General features: G+C 39.5%; 1 protein-coding gene and 1 long non-coding RNA gene across 2 annotated transcripts; one reads left to right on the top strand and one right to left on the bottom strand.

The window, feature by feature from the left end:
- Positions 1 to 5,966: 5,966 nt before the first annotated feature.
- On the top strand, positions 5,967 to 9,023 carry LOC140380734 (serine/threonine-protein kinase pim-2-like). Its single transcript, XM_072464641.1, has 6 exons — positions 5,967 to 6,015; positions 6,202 to 6,426; positions 6,638 to 6,738; positions 6,924 to 6,971; positions 7,287 to 7,508; positions 8,811 to 9,023. Exons 1-6 carry the CDS (start codon positions 5,967 to 5,969, stop codon positions 9,021 to 9,023), a joined length of 858 nt encoding a protein of 285 aa, XP_072320742.1.
- Positions 9,024 to 11,413: 2,390 nt separating this feature from the next.
- LOC140381481 (uncharacterized) lies at positions 11,414 to 16,391 on the bottom strand. The gene is made up of 3 exons (XR_011931251.1): positions 16,354 to 16,391; positions 15,364 to 15,507; positions 11,414 to 12,658 (listed from the first exon to the last, which is right to left on the bottom strand). It is a non-coding gene; the product is annotated as an uncharacterized lncRNA (long non-coding RNA).
- Positions 16,392 to 17,758: the final 1,367 nt, after the last annotated feature.

Raw genomic sequence — 17,758 nt, 5'->3', positions numbered from 1 at the left:
ATGAACAGAGCAACCGGTCATTGGTTCGTTCACGATTCTTTGATCTCTTCGGTGACCAAAGCTCAAGTGCTCCTTATACGTTGAAAACATGTGCTGGAATTAAGGAATCAAAAGGAAGGAGAGCTAATGGATACGAGGTGGAATCTCTTGACGGAACTTTCAACATTTCATTACCAAGTCTTATTGAGTGAAATGAGATTCCTAACAACAGAGACGAGATTCCAACTCAAGATGCAGCTCTTAACCATCCACACTTAGTCACTGGCTCCTCAAATACCAGACATTGACCCTGAAGCTGAGATCATGCTCTTACTGGGGCGAGATGTAATCCGAGTGCATAAAGTCCGCAACGCACCATATGCACAGAAGTTAGACCTTGGATGGATCATCGTTATATAAATTAAACACTTTACATTTAATGACATACCAGTTTGTGTTGTTACATTATAAATATTCATGCCTCACAATTAGCATTAGCGTTAGCATTGAGACAAACACATCCCTGAACACAGAATCAGTGCTAGATTCTCGGCCACAGAAGTGATGACATAGCTCTGGTTCCCATGGTAATGTGTTAAATGCTTTAGCCATAAAAAGGCCAAAACTCTTATTTTCTTCTATTTTACGTTTTTAGTGTAAAATGAAATGCCCCGAGCGGCGTGTCGCAAGGTACGAGCAAAAGTACAGATAAAACACTAAAGGCGCACTGTGTAACTTTTCTATGGTTTCTATGATCACATCACCAAGGAGATGCTATTGCTTTGCCTGGAATGTGCCACGATATCACATAAAACGTATATATTTCTGTGCAAAACAAGCCTGAAGCCACCAAATCAAGTGACGGGTCGGCTCTGTGCGGTGGCGACCCGGCTCACAGCAACAGTGCACGTTTGTGAGCCTCACTCTAAAATGTGTGGTGTTTGTTCTTTTGCAGAGTGCTGTGACTTCCTCCAGGCCTGTCTCACTCTGAACCCAGAACAGAGGATAAGTTTGGACCAGCTGAGCCACCATCCCTGGTTCAAGAAGAACACGCGCGCTGAGGACGGGGCAAGACTCATTAGTGACACATTAGTTATATCTATGCACTGTTATATTTACTTGTACAGTTATGTCATGTTTTTGTATATATTAAACCTTAATTTATAGATTTCAAGTTTTAGCAAAATATTGTTTTATTATAGATTTTATGTTTTGGAGCAATTTCTTTTTCCATTTATCCAACCATCATTTAACTGTCAGTCAGCAAAATGTGACAGTCTTAAATAAAGTATTTGTTGTTTGAAAGCTGTTTCATGTTCATTTATAAGTTGTTTGAAAGAATCCAGCAAAACTCTTCCATTTAAACTCCTGGAGTTCATTCCAAGACAGCGCTGAAGCTGGAGCTGCTGCTGCTCACGTCTGTGAGCTGCTGGTGCTGCTGCTGCTGCTGCTGCTGCTGCTCACGTCTGTGTGCTGCTAAAGACAAGGCTCCAACACAAGAATAGATGTGAAATGAAACTCCCGAAATCTCTGTTGATTTTGTTTTATATAATAGAGCATAAGAAAGCTAAAAAAATTAAAATATCCTTGACCTAAAAACAGAGCAGTAAATAAATAACCAAAATAATAAAATAATTCACATTTTTTGAATATTGTTTTTACTTTCACAAACTATTTTAGAACAAGTCCCTTAATCTCATTTTCAGTGATGAACGCTTCAGCTCTGAAAAAGGAACTATTCCAACAAGAAATGTCACAATATCAAATTATCAACGATCGTTGGCACCAAACAGAAGTGAAATTTACTTTTATTATGTACAAATACAATAAAATCAAACTTTCAGAAGGAAAAAGGAATGATTTAGTCACAAAAACAGCCTGCAAAAGAACTTCACAAGTAGTTTGAGTAAATTGAACTAAATTGAGTCATTATTGCAGTCAATTGTCACGATTATTACAGGTATATTTTAGCTCTTACGATCATATTGTGACTCTTGTCACAATGATCAATTAACCAACTCATCTTGACATCTCTAGCCTCGACAATTTCAATACCATTTTAAAATTTATTTTTGTAACAAAATCCCAACTGCAGTTTCCTCGAACAGCAACGATGAAAACAGATTAAACGATGTTCATAGGACTTCAGCAGTGTCCCTGCGTCCCAAACTTCATTGCACACATCTTTTGACACAAGTTCTGACCTGGAGCAAATAAAACATATATAAAAGTCTAGAAACATTGAGTAGATTATGGACTAAATAATCAGTTTTTCAGTTGTTCTTTAACTGTTATAAAACATTCGTGGAAAAAACGTCTACTTTTTAGTCTAAAAGTAAACATTTAAACATGCACTTTGATACCTTTACCTAAGTATATGTGATACGTGATATGTGATTTATTTGGGTAAATGTCTCATGTATCTGTAACAAACGTGTTAAACGTGATGCATTTGACTTCAACCCGATAAAATAACGGTGCGCATTTCTATATTTCTACATTTCTAAACCTCAACTCAACTGTTTCTGAAAGTTCATAAACATACATTAAAAACAATTAACATCCCAAACTATCACGTGATTGAGACTGTCCTGACGCTCAGAAATATTGGACTGAAATGAACAATGCACTGCAGACGTCGTCCCTCTCGATTCCAGAACTATGGACTTGGGCCTCAAAACTGCTGCCATGGACACAATAAATGGATACCTTTGGAATGTACTTTGGCCACAGGAAAAAAGGCCACCGCAAAGAAATTGATGACACAAACATCACCAACGACATTGTAATAAACATCAGACAAATGGAATAAAAAAATATAAAATGTATTAACTTTTGATTAAAATTGGACTTGACTGTTTGAGTTATTGTTATGCCTTAATTGTATTTATGCTTGTCATATTGTACCATTATGATTATTTTTCTTTATCTTTTTTATTATTTCTATTATTAATTTATTTTTTTATCCTGGTCCTCTTGTTTTTAAATGTATTAAAAAAAAAAAAAGCTTAATGTTTAACTTCACTTTTGCCTCCTTTTTAAAATGTTGAATGTTTTTTTTTACTCTACTTAAAGGCTCTAGTGAATATAACAGTGACTCAAATCAGTTGAAACAAACAAAAATAAAACATCCGTTCACAACAGTCAGTAACAAGAGCAATAAACACAAGTCAGTCATAAATCTGCAGGAGTTGAACTAATTGCCTCGACCTCCGGCTTCGTCACGTTCTGTTCTTTCCTCGGGACGTGTCGATGCAAAGCTGAGGACGGTGTTACCCAAGCTGCTGCAGGAGTTACACCTGTGGCAGGAGGACCAGGGGCCAGGAAGTGTCAGGAATGTGTGGACGCTGCAATACATTATGTCCACGGCACTGGAGTTAAAATATGTCTGTTTCTCTAGATTTACCTGTGGATAAAGTGTAGGTGTGACTGCAGGGGAAACGAGCTTAAAGTGACGTATGACAGGCTTTTACAATTTAAGTTTTGTCTTTATTTGGTGAATTTATACCTGTTGTACTTATAAATTATAGTTTTACACCAATCGAGCAGGTATTTGTGGAGGAAATGTTAAACATCACACTAGGTATGATCACTCCAGTCAAAGTTTATGCATCATTTATACAAAAAACAACTTTGACTCTCTAAACATGAATTTTACGAAATAAAGTTACTCTCATATATATTTGTCAAATTAAAAAAATGGTGATGTGATTGCTGTGTAATTTCCTTGTCTGATGTCATAAAATACAAACAGGAAGTGAAATTATAAATCAAAAAAGAGGGATAAATTTGTTTATAATTTTTAGCACAAAAATTATATATTTATCTTGACTGCATTTTAGTACAAATAGTTGCCCGACCTGTAGGGGGCACTTTAAATTTAGATATATTCAATTAAATTTAACGCCCAAAATCACCACAGCTCTCAGGGTATCAATTCAAAAACAACTCTTGCAGTTTTATGGGCAGCAAACGTGTTGAAATGTATAATTTAATGACTTGCATTTTAGAAAAGGTGCATGTTTGAATAGAAATAAATGCAGTGCAGTGGACAGCAGGACGGATCGTGCCTGTTCCATGTTGATTTGTGCTCTGTAGTTGCACAAATCAACATGAAAGCGGTTTATTTAGCCTGAGCTAAACATCAGCAGCTCATGATGTGGGATTTTCACAGATCTAAGCAGTTACTGACTGTAATCACCATAAATACCTCAGATAAAATACATCGCGTTACGTTCAAACCCAGACGAATCATGCAGTTTCCTGGAGGTTGTGGAACAGATCGGAATGATACGTTCCACTAAGAGATGCTACTGGTCCATATGTGCCCCTGTAGCTCTTGCAGTGGTGGTTTGTAATACAGTACTAAAGTTAAAGTAATGCAGTTATATGCAACATGTGGGCTAATAGCACAGACCTAAAAGTTTGTATTAGTTTAGGCCGGTTCAGGTTCGACTCAAGGAAAAAGAGACGGTTCTTAATAACACTTTCCACACACAATGTAGAGCTTTTTGGTTAATGTATTTACAGAAAATGCTACAATAATATTTACAATGTATCTACAATTGCACAATCAATGTCAAAAGTCCTCTGCACTATGTGCATATGATAGAAATCCCAAAAATTCCATCCACAACTATGCACAAAGTGAAAGCAGGCGGGAAATAGATGAGGGAAATGAGTATTGTGGATGTACTGTATTGTCCAGTGGAATGAGTGGGTGAGGCACCAGCAGCATCAGGTGAGGACTTCAAAAGGACTCATACTGTGGTCCTGTCTCCAGGGACGAGGGAGTGAGCAGGTGAACCTAGCCTGCATAAACAGACCCAAATTAATATCTCTGTGTACACATACATTTATACTTCTTAAATGCAAGATAATAGAAATGTTGTGCATAATCCATTTAAAGTCATTTAGCAGTTAATAAAATAGCCAAAAACAACCACACAAATAGCTCACAATTTTACAAAAAGTAGCTAATCAAAACATAAATCCCAATGTGGCCATTTACTCAAGAGTTAACAGACTGAGAATCTGGTTAAACACAATTAAATTCAGACAGTATATGATAGAAATCATGCAAATCATGTGTGTTAGCATTGGCGGCGGCTAACACCGGTTAGCATTAGGCAAAACACTCACCTAGTTCCTTCCATTATAATAGCACAGCCACAAGGGAATAAAACACCGGCGGCATCTGCAGGTTGAGGGACAAAACACTTAGATCCAATTCATACAAACATGAAACGATGGTTTACAGAGTGTTTTACCTGGAGCCGTTCTCGTTCTGACTTTCCCACCATCTCCCGAAGGAAGGTGCGCAGATGTTGTGATTCTCTGACACTCCCGCACGTGAGGCTGACGCAAGTGTCACGTGATTGGCGGTTACCGTGGTAACAGGAGAAATTCAAAAAATGCAGCGAACTAATTTAAAGGGGAACGCACATTATCAGATGGGTTATAATGCAATTCTAAGTATCTGTACTTTACTCAAGCAAATGTTCAATACTTGTACTTTCACTTCACTACATCTGAGAGCAGGTACTTTCTACTTCACAGCTATTTATTTTGTTTTAATCTAGACCTTTTTAGCACATTCATCTGCATAAAAGCCTAATGTGGTTAATGGTCATGTGCAATACCGCGCATGGACAGCAGGGGGCCAGGCTCTGCTCAGCTGTGCGTTATTGTATCTGCACTCTTCTTTTTCTTCTTTTTAATGTTTTTATTTGTTTGTTTTGTCATTTGATGCACCCTTTTTGTTCTTGATGCATTTTAAATTATTTTGTGAACAAATTGTGCTCTAAAAATAAACTTTGGCCATATTCTGGGCGTGAACAGTATATGATGTCACAAAGCACCAGCACAAAGCACCGCCCCTATAAAAGGTAGGGGAAAACCCCTCAGAACATTTGAAAAGCAGACGGAAGTGCAGCGTTTACCACAGTGTAGCCACGTTCAACAGCCATTTTACAACTTTTAAAGCTATGGTAGCGAATCAGGAGCTCGCTTCAGACGGACATCAGGTCTTTCAAGGTTTGTGAAGAACAGTTTGGAAATATTCTGAACAATTTGAGAAGCCAAAGTTGTAGCGTACGAGTGTGCTTAAACTGGGACTAAACCAATAATAAATACGAGGTCATAAATAAGATGAAACCAGGACTAAACTAAGACTAATCCTTGTGTAACTCAGCACTCATGTATAAATCCATTTGTGTTTAGATCCTGTAGTCCCTAAAGTCGGCTCTGACAATAAACCAAGCGGTCACAAAAGTCAGAAACGGAGATCCAGGGACGCCGACTTAGGATCCGACAACGAGCCCAAAAGATCTCGGTCTGAAAGGTCGACCGTGACTTTAGCAGGAGTCCAGCAAGAGGTCAAAAGGAGGGAAAAGAAGAAGAAGAAGAGTGTGAGGACTGCAATGAAGACAGTGATTGAAGCAGCAGGTAAGAGAAATGATACATACTTCAACTAGGACTAAACCAGAACCAAAATATAAATCTAGGACCAAACCAGGACTTAACCTAGACTGAAACACGTCAAATCAGCCTAAATTAGAGGTGGGTGAGACGCTTCTCCACCTCGCCTCAATGTGCATGTTATAAATGAGTATGAAGTATAAAGGATGACAATAATGATATATATTTTGTCCTTCAGATCAGGCGGACTTCAAGCTGAAGTATGAGCAGCACAAGCAGCTCGGAGAAGGAGGATATGGAGCTGTGTTTGCCGGAGTCCGGATCTCAGACCAACAACCTGTGAGTCTTTCAACCACAATGACTTAAAGGGGCACTCTGTACTTTTTCTACCATCTATCTTGTGTATATTCCTATATATTAAGTGCGTCAAAAGTAAAAAAGTTCAAAATATTTTTTTTGATTCAAACTTGGACCAAAGAAGTTCATTTTCCACATTATTTGACGTTCTATTTTCTGCTTTTCAGGTGGCCATTAAGTACATCCACAAACCGACCGTGCTGTTTGTTCCAATGGTAAGTGAAATACTTCTTATTTTTTCTAAATCAAGCTTAATTTGCGCAGTTTAAACATGTCCGGGAGCAATAACCGAAACACGAGCTGCTAAATGAACACAAAAATAAGCTTGTTGAACTACAGAAAAAACGACAAAACTACAGGGTTTAGTAGGTTTTTATACACAACACGAAGACGCCAGGGCATTTTGGTGTTTGCGGAGACATTTATAGCACTTTTAAAATATCAATAATTGTATGTTTTGTTCTTGCTGCTCTTTTTTTTAAACTGCATTCAGCACTAATTGTGTAATAAAGTCTTTTTCTCACTCTTAGGAGTTCAAAAACAAGGTGCACGATGTCCCCGCTGAGGTTCTCCTGATGGCCCTCGCCGCCCCCAATCATGAGCCAATCGGACGGAGCCCCAGCGTGTCTCTCCTGGAGTGGTTCAACCTGGACAACGGCCACATCGTCCTGGTGATGGAACGACCCATTCCGTCAATAGATCTGTTCGACTACTGTTTGCAAAATGCACCGCTGCCTGAGGAAAAAGCCAAGGTACGCTCACACACAGAGACATGTTGAGCTTAAAGGGGCTTTTCTGGAGGGCCCACTGTGGAGATGTTTATGGAGATGCGCCACAGTATGGCATTAAACTAATCTACCATGCAGGTATTTAGTCACAAAAGTAAGTTGGTGTTATACTGTCCAAAAAACTCCTGAGCCAAAACACGCATTTTTAACATGATCTGGGTCGCCTTTTCCACAGATCTGACCTGTAACTGCCCTGGTCGTGTCAATTACTTGTCTCCAGGAAGATAGATGAGTTTAATGCCGTACTGCAGAACAGTCAGGAAACTATTTCAGAGTTTTTCCATTTTTAAAATTGTATGTTGACATCAAACTTTAAGTAGGTTATCTTAAAATCCAAATCAACCAACTTTATTTACAAGAGGAAACACTCCTAAAATAGAATAAAACTAGGACATAAACAGTAAAAAAGTATATAAAGCTAAAACAATACAATTGAAAATGTGAATATCATTTTTCATTTTAGTTATTATCATCTTGGTTATTTTGTTTTTGAGGCTCTTTTTTTCCTCATAATTCAAATATTGTTTGAGTTTTTCACATATAAAATAAGACCAACGACTCCTGTCATACTGTAGTCCTGTTTTAGACTTGCTTTAGACCTCATATGATCCTGCTTTAGATCTGGACTGGTTTAGATCTGGACTGGTTTAGATCTGGACTGGTTTAGATCTGGACTGGTTTAGATCTGGACTGGTTTAGGTCTGGACTGGTTTAGATCTGGACTGGTTTAGGTCTGGACTGGTTTAGGTCTGGACTGGTTTAGGTTTAGGTCTGGAATGGTTTAGATCTGGACTGGTTTAGGTCTGGACTGGTTTAGGTCTGGACTGCTTTAGATCTGGACTGGTTTAGGTCTGGACTGGTTTAGGTTTAGATCTGGACTGGTTTAGGTCTGGACTGGTTTAGATCTGGACTGGTTTAGGTCTGGACTGGTTTAGGTCTGGACTGGTTTAGGTCTGGACTGGTTTAGGTTAGATCTGGACTGGTTTAGGTCTGGACTGGTTTAGATCTGGACTGGTTTAGGTCTGGACTGGTTTAGGTCTGGACTGGTTTAGGTTTAGATCTGGACTGGTTTAGGTCTGGACTGGTTTAGATCTGGACTGGTTTAGGTCTGGACTGGTTTAGGTCTGGACTGGTTTAGGTTTAGATCTGGACTGGTTTAGGTCTGGACTGGTTTAGGTCTGGTCCTAAATGGCGCCTCTTGGTGTGAAAGTTTGATAAACACAGCTGTTGTTCTGTCTTGAATACAGTTTTCTTGTTGTCCTGTAGGAGGTGATGCAGCAGGTGGTGGAGGCGCTGGTGGACCTTCACTCTAAAAAGGTTTTCCACAGGGACATTAAACTGGAAAACCTCCTGGTCCAGACCACAGAGTCCGGTCCCAGGATCCGGATCATTGACTTTGGTTGTAGCTGTGTGGTCCAATCTCAGACCTTCCAAAGCGAATTCATTGGTAATTATCCTAAACAACCTATATTATATTAGTGGTTATTGCAGTAGTAGTAATGTAATCACTAATAGTAGTAGTGGAGTAGTGGTTGTAGCAACACTACTACTATCATCACTACTATTACTACTACTACTGCTTCGACAAATGCACACAATAATGGGCCCTTAGCACAGTACCAGCTCACTGTGTCTCTCAAAGCTATTGCTGACTTTTATTAAAACTTAAAATATAAAATAAACATGACTAACATTTAAAGTAAAGACATATCCAATTGTTTTTATTTGTGTCGTTACTTTAATATTTATAATGCCTCAAAATTTGCATTATTGTTAACATTAGTGTTAGAGTTGCGTTAGCATTAGCGTTAGCATTAGCATTATTGTTGGCATTATTGTTTGCGTTAGAGTTGTGTTATCATTAGCGTTAGCAGTAGCGTTAGCATTAGCCTTAGCATTATTGTTGGCATTATTGTTGGCTTTAGCATTAGAGTTGCGTTAGCAGTAGCGTTAGCATTGAGACAAACACATCCCTGAACACGGAATCAGTGCTAGATTCTCGGCCACAGAAGTGATGACATAGCTCTGGTTCCCATGGTAATGTGTTTACTGCTTTAGCCATAAACAGGCCAAAACTATATTTTCTTCTATTTTACGTCTTTAGTGTAAAATGAAAGGCTAACCAAACTTAAAGCAGGTGATGAATTCATTTTAATAAAGCAAACCATTTCATATACTTCAAAACTAATAAAATGTTTCCTTAACTGTGAAAAGTGTTTGATTCCTTCACATGCTCATTGCTGCACACGCTTTTTTATATTTATCTACCAACCTATAAACTTATTTCTGTGTTTTTCTCTTTTATTTCAGGGACCTTCGACTTTGCGCCCCCCGAGTACTTCCAGAACAACAGTTACTGCCCGGGTCCTACCTCTGTGTGGCAGACGGGAGCGCTGATGTATGAACTACTGCACTCAAACGACCAGAGCGACTTCACGACCCAAAACGCTATGGAGGGAAACATCTCTGCCCCGAGTGGCGTGTCGCAAGGTACGAGCAAAAGTACAGACAAAACACTAAAGGCGCACTGTGTAACTTTTCTATGGTTTCTATGGTCACATCATCAAGGAGATGCTATTGCTTTGCCTGGAATGTGCCACGATATCACAGAAAACATATATATTTCTGTGCAAAACAAGCCTGAAGCCACCGAAACAAGTGACGGGTCGGCTCTGTGCGGTGGCGATCCGGCTCACAGCAACAGTGCACGTTTGTGAGCCTCACTCTAAAATGTGTGGTGTTTGTTCTTTTGCAGAATGTTGTGACTTCCTCCAGGCCTGTCTCACTCTGAACCCAGAACAGAGGATAAGTTTGGACCAGCTGAGCCACCATCCCTGGTTCAAGAAGAACAGGCGCTCTGAGGACGGGACGTGACTCCTGGGGGGGGCTAGAAACATTAATAGTTATATCTATGCACTGATTTTTACTTGTACAGTTATGTCATGTTTTTATATTAAACCTCAACTTATAGATTCAAGTTTTTGCAAAATATTGTCTTATTGTAGATTTTATGTTTTGGAGCAATTTCTTTTTTGTTTTGGAGCTGCTGCTGCTGCTGCTGCTGCTGCTGCTGCTGCTGCTGCTGCTGCTGCTGCTGCTGCTGCTGCTGCTGCTGCTGCTGCTGCTGCTGCTGCTGCTGCTGCTGCTGCTGCTGCTGCTGTGTGCAGTTATTACTGTGAGCAACAACAGGCTTTATTATGTGGACTGTGGAACTGTGAGGACTGTGTCTAAAAACAAGTCTGACTCAGACATGACATGTTAGTTTGAGGTGAAGAGGAGCAGAGAGAAGCAGCTTCTTCAGTGAGTCTGATTCTGACTGTTTAACGCTGTTATGTTTGAATAGTTCAGTTTTAGGGGTTTATAGACTGTTCAGTCTGACAGAGCTAATGTGAGGCTGTGGCTTCTCTTATTCCACTGACACTGAAGTTCCCTGAAAACTTCTAAAACTTATACTCAAGCCCCGCTGTCTTTGTCCACATCCGTTGCTCCGTCCGCTGTGTTTTCTGCCACAGCCGGACGTGATCGTATTGTTTAAATGGCTTTAGTGACAGCAACACTCATTTATTATAAGACAAATTATTCAAAAACACATGTTATACAGAAATAACGATACACAGACTTTGTGGACAACCCATTTTAACACCATTTTATTTGTGTGGACAGCAATAACAATGAAGAAATATTGATTATTAATCATTATTATCTAGATATTTATTATAAACCACTAGTTCTATAAGCCGTGTACACAAACTGCTGCTGCTTAATCACTCGGACTGATAAAAAAGCTAAAAAAAAAAAAGATCCTGGACCTAAAAACACAGTAGTAAATAAAATATTCAAATTTTTTTGGTATTGTTTTTACTTTCACAAACTATTTTAGAACAAGTCCCTAAATCTCATCTTTAGTGATGAACGCTTCAGCTCTGAAAAAGGAACTATTCCGACTAGAAATGTCACATTAACAAATTATCAACGATCGTTGGCACCAAACAGCAGATAAATTTACTTTATTATGTACAAATAAAATAAAACTTTCTGAAGGAAAAAGGAATGATTTAGTCACAAAAACAGCCTGCAAAAGAACTTCACAAGTAGTTTGAGTAAATTGAACTGAATTTAGTCATTATTGCTGTCAATTGTCACGATTATTACAGGTATATTTTAGCTCTTACGATCATATTGTGACTCTTGTCACAATTATCAATTAACCAACTCATCTTGACATCTCTAGCCTCGACAATTTCAATACCATTTTAAAATGAATTTTTGTAACAAAATCCCAACTGCAGTTTCCTCGAACAGCAACGATGAAAACAGATTAAACAATGTTCATAGGACTTCAGCAGTGTCCCTGCGTCCCAAAGGCAACTTCACTCCTTTTTATACACTCGTTCAGAAACAGCAAGGTTTAATTGGGGTCATTTTAGACAGGCATTTTGGGAAACAAGTGACTAAAACAATAGAAACATTTGTTAAGATGAATCTTTTGTTCGGTCCAAAGTCATAATCCATTTTTTTTTGTTAATGCTAAACTTCCTTTCAAACATCTGAACTTCTGTCCTTTTAAACCAGTAGATTTAACAATGACAAAAATAATCACAATGTCCACTTCAATGTGTTTTTTTTAAATGTTTTTTAATGTGCAGAGGCACAATAAAAACAAGAGCCGATCAATCACGTGAAAATATGATCGTATACATCATATTAAGAGAAAGAGCAGTACGCCCCCCTCAGATCTGCCCTGTACGAGCTTCTCAAGAATAATCGTGAAATGTATGTTTATAATGCTACTCACAATCTCACATCGTTTTTAACACTGGAAACAGGTTTTGAGACGTGCGCTACAAACAATGCACCTGTTTAACTGGGCGGGGCCATTTGGTGAACTCTTGTGTTTCAGTATGAATACATTTAGGTTCTTCCGTATCAGTTGTGTCATTGTAACTTGCAGCGTTTAAAGTCGGCCAAGCGGTCCATGCTGTCGCTGCGGCCGCCTCCAGCAAACATTTCTCTGTTGATCAAATTGATCTCGGAGCCATTCCTGATCCCAACGTCGTACAGACGGTCGTCGTCGTCATCCAGCCTTCTGCGCCCGAAGAGGAGCTGATGGAGATCTGAGGCCAAAAACACAACGCAAGACTAGCCAACAAACCTCAAACACACATTATTGTTTGTCAAATCATAACTTTGGTGTCATTTATGTGAACTTTGGCTCTTGTTTACAGTCTGGTTGCTAGGTAATGGTTGTGTCACATTTGCTGCTCATGTCCAACCAGGAAGTACATAGTGTATTTTATTCTGTCATATGCAATTTAAGTACATTTTACAGTGGATACTTCTTACTTTTACTTCAGAGATCATTCTACTACAGTTTTGAAAAGTACTTTCTGAACGGTTTGAGGCGTTACATTTTAGCACGTTCATGGTGACATCAAGCTAAAGGTTTAGTGCTCGAGTCCTGACTCTGTGCAAAGAAAAATGTACATGTAAAAAGTGTAAAAAGTGTAAAATCATTAAGAAGCTGATGTATTCAGTCAATTAATAAATGGACTTTGTGTGCCTCAACATTCTTTTCTGGTGACATTAGATGAGCTTTTGCCCAGTCGTTGCTGGGTAATTTGCTAGTGTTACAAACAGGAAGTTATAAAAAAAAAATGTATAATTGAATGATGTTTAAAAAAATAAATAATATATATGTATTATTATTAAATGAGCAAATTACAAACAAAACCGGTACCGTACAAGTATACAATATAAAAACATATAAGTTCAATCCCAATAAAATAAAAATAGCAAAGTCAGTCCTAAAAACACAACTTTTTTTAAACAAAATAAACAGGGAACATTTCATCTCAAAATAAATGTACAGGACAATATTTTAGACATCCAAATTATCCAGAAACAGTGGCGGCTGGTGGTGCAAATTATAGGGGGGGCTATTTGACATGACCGTGTGTTTTTTTTTTTTTATTAAATGTCCAAAATTGAATATTTTACATTGACTGTATGGATACATATTTTAAATACACATTTACTGAATTAATTAAGTAAACACACTTTATTTTCACTTTTGGTAATGATAATACAATGACTTAGCGGCAGATTCCATTTGTGAGAAAATACATTTGACATGAAATTACATTTTACACTTTATAAAATGAAAAGAGCAAATCAAAAATCTCAGTGATACTGTCACTTATAGTGCAGAGTAGCAATTACTACATTAAGAGGAAATAAAAACACAAACAATAGTTGGTGTTTCATAAAACAGCTTCTAAGTGGCATTAGTAACCCTGAACTACATGTGTAACATTTTACATTTTTATATTTAATCATCACATCCATTATTGCTGTATGAAAAGTTGTCATTTATGGCTTTCTTTCATGGGTTTTCTAATAACAAAAGCATATTTTTTATCAATAGAAGTTAAGCGATACTTAATGCTTAGTGTTAGCCTTATGCAAGTAATAAACTAAAAAAAACTGCGTGTTTGTTGTCATGGTAATGGAGCACGGAGTTTGACAGACACATGTCTCGGCTCGGAGTGATATGAAATCAGCCGCTTTCATTTCAACACAACGCAAACAGTCGAGCAGCTCATTCTGAGTCGTTTTGGACGTACCTTTTGTCACAGACGTCTGTAGATGCAGTTTTAAGACGTAAACACGGCGTGTGGCACTTCCGCGCGCGGCGCGCGCACATGTCTGTGTCTCTAGCGTAAAAAGCGTAGCTCCATGGCGTAACTACTACGTTCAAAAGGGCGCTTTCTGGAGCGCCCCATAGTCGCTATTTTTCTATGGCAAAACCCATAGTGACGTAGTCACTTTTGATTGTGATTTGATTGGCTAAAAATCCCCATTGATTTTCTATGAGGCTCTGGGGCGCTATTCAAACCGCCCCACGGCTACGTAGAAAAGTGACGCAGGCTGCGCCAGGCCGCAGACCACGCGGCGCGCAAACAAAGTATACATCTATATCTATTTAAATATATATATGGATATATATTATTATTTTACACATTAACACTAATAAGAATATAAGATATTTCTGAATAAATTATATTGTTTTTAGACACAAAAAAATTGACATAGTTGGCAGATTGACAACTATGGACTAATGGACCAGCCGCTGCTGTCCAGAAATGAGATGATTATAGAAGCACTTTTGGATTTGACAAAGGAGATCTAAAACTCAAAGGACGTGAAAATTATAAACCTGAAAATATTCTGTGATAAAATGTTTATATTTTTTAGCTAAATTCTAAATACATTTATCTTAACTGCATGTTAGGTCAATGAGTGGTCCGACCTGTAGGGGACACTTTAAGACAATTTAAAGGCGCAATGGACGATTTTTCGGCGATTTGAGAACGCAGGCGGAAGTGCGCATGCGCACTCCCCCGTGCGGACTGATACAACACACACGTGCGTTTGTTTATTAGCGCAACGGAGCGCATCGCATCGCTCGTCTCCCGTAGATTTCTGTCCACTTCTGCGTCAGCTCGAAATGTCTTTCTCCGTCTTCATTTTGCCCCGTACACTGAGGGAACTATATTATGATGGATCCATGCGCTTAGGCACGAGGAAACGTGGGGACGAACCGCACGCGGCTGCAGGTGAGCGATAGGTGCGTTTTATGATTGATACGTGGCAGGACTAATGATTTATCCACGCCACGAGAAAATATGATAAAAAATTAGCTGAAAAAAATCCACCTTTAAGCTAAATGTGTGCGGCTCAAAACTCTTAAGACACAGACACAGAACTCTAAAACACAAATTAAAGCTGGACATTAAGTCTGTAACACACGTAAACACACCTGAGTTGTAGGTTGATTCATCTGTGATCTTCTTCCACAGCTCCGCTACTGTCCAGCGTTCAAACTGCGCCCTGGTCTCACACAGGATGACCGTAAAGTCCTGAACCAGTCTCGGGTTTTATTATAACTCTGAACATTTTTAAACTGGAAGAAAAGACATTTATTAGATTTCTGTTCATAATCTCAAAAACAAACCTCAGAAAGCTTCAGCTAAACATTTGTGGTGGAAAGTATTTATCGTACTTTTTATTTAAACTTCACTACGTCTGAGAGTAGGAATCTGTACTTTCTACTCCACTACTTTTATCAACTGGACTGAAAAGTAAAAAAGAACTTTTGACCAAAAATTCTGACCTAGAGCAAATAAAACATCAATAAAAGTCTAGAAACATTGAGTAAATCGGTTTTTCAGTTATTTATCAGTTGGACTCCGAAAACACGTTACCCTTTGTGGCTAGGCGTTTTTTTTATTTTTATTTTTTTATGAGTTAATTTTATTGTATTTCTGTTTCTGTAATTTCTTTGTGATTTGAATGCATTTTTCCTGCTGTGTGAAGCACTTTGAACTGCCCTGTGTATGAAATGTGCTCTACAAATAAACTTGCCTTATCAACACATTTTACTCTTATCAGTTATAAAACATCAGTGGAAAAAACGTCTACTTTTTAGTCTAAAAGTAAACATTTAAACACGCACTTTGATACCTTTACCTAAGTATATGTGATAGATTTATTTGGGTAAATGTTTGTCTCATGTATCTGTAACAAACGTGTTAAACGTGATGCATTTGACTTCAGCCCGAGAAAATAACGGTGCACATTTCTATATTTCTACATTTCTACATTTCTAAAGTTCAACTCGACTGCTTATGGAAGTTCATAACAAACATTCACACTAAAGTGCCATCATGAACTTATTTCAGGTGATCACGTGTTCTTAAAGTGTTTCTACAACTGATTATTCAGATTAAGTTTGTGGTTTTTGACTCACCGCGTCGCTCCTCCGCATCCAGCACTTTCACTTTCGACTTCCCAAAAAACACGTGACCGCTTCCCCACAGACCCTCATCCACAGACCCTCATCCACAGACCCTCATCCACAGACCCTCATCCACAGACCCTCATCCACAGACCCTCATCCACAGACCCTCATCCACAGACCCTCATTCACAGACCCTCATCCACAGACCCTCATCCACAGACCCTCATCCACAGACCCTCATCCACAGACCCTCATCCACAGACCCTCATCCACAGACCCTCATCCACAGACCCTCATCCACAGACCCTCATCCACAGACCCTCATCCACAGACCCTCATTCACAGACCCTCATCCACAGACCCTCATCCACAGACCCTCATCCACAGACCCTCATCCACAGACCCTCATCCACAGACCCTCATCCACAGACCCTCATCCACAGACCCTCATTCACAGACCCTCATCCACAGACCCTCATCCACAGACCCTCATTCACAGACCCTCATCCACAGACCCTCATCCACAGACCCTCATCCACAGACCCTCATCCACAGACCCTCATTCACAGACCCTCATCCACAGACCCTCATCCACAGACCCTCATCCACAGACCCTCATTCACAGACCCTCATCCACAGACCCTCATCCACAGACCCTCATCCACAGACCCTCAGCCACAGACCCTCAGCCAGAGTCCCTCAGCCGCAGTCCCTCACCCGCAGTCCCTCATCCACAGACCCTCATCCACAGACCCTCATCCACAGACCCTCATTCACAGACCCTCATTCACAGACCCTCATCCACAGACCCTCATCCACAGACCCTCAGCCAGAGTCCCTCAGCCACAGACCCTCATTCAGAATCCCCTCACCCACAGACCCTCATTCAGAATCCCCTCACCCACAGACCCTCATTCAGAATCCCCTCACCCACAGACCCTCATTCAGAATCCCCTCACCCACAGACCCTCATTCAGAATCCCCTCATCCACAGACCCTCATTCAGAGTCCCCTCATCCACAGACCCTCACCCGCAGAGCCTCATCCACAGACCCTCAGCCAGAATCCCCTCACCCACAGCTCCTCATTCAGAGTCCCCTCACCCACAGACCCTCATCCACAGACCCTCATCCACAGACCCTCACCCACAGACCCTCACCCACAGACCCCCTCTCACTATAACAGCTTCTACTCTGAATATCACCAAAACAAAAAGTAACTGCACCAGAAAACAGTTATTCTAAATGAATGTTTGTGGTACATGTATTCAGTTACTTCCTAATACTGGAAGAAATCTAATTAGCCCATACTTTGTATTTATTTATCTACAAAAAAAAGACAAGAATAAGCCAACCCTAAACTTTGACAAATACGAGGTACTGAACCTCGAACCTGTTTAGACACGTAGAAGAGT

This window comes from Eucyclogobius newberryi, unplaced genomic scaffold (assembly GCF_026437365.1).
Source record: "Eucyclogobius newberryi isolate DKJ021-1_F unplaced genomic scaffold, fEucNew1.0.hap1 SCAF_5, whole genome shotgun sequence".
In the NCBI taxonomy this organism is placed as follows: Eukaryota; Metazoa; Chordata; class Actinopteri; order Gobiiformes; family Gobiidae; genus Eucyclogobius; species Eucyclogobius newberryi.
This window is presented reverse-complemented; position numbering and strand designations above follow the sequence as displayed.

Excerpts from the sequence above, each read along its gene's own strand:
- LOC140380734 (XM_072464641.1), top strand. The coding sequence starts at position 5,967 with ATGGTAGCGAATCAGGAGCTCGCTTCAGACGGACATCAGGTCTTTCAA. Across the intron at positions 6,427-6,637 it reads GACAGTGATTGAAGCAGCAG|ATCAGGCGGACTTCAAGCTG; the intron begins GTAAGAGAAATG and ends TTTGTCCTTCAG. Across the intron at positions 6,972-7,286 it reads CCGTGCTGTTTGTTCCAATG|GAGTTCAAAAACAAGGTGCA; the intron begins GTAAGTGAAATA and ends TCTCACTCTTAG.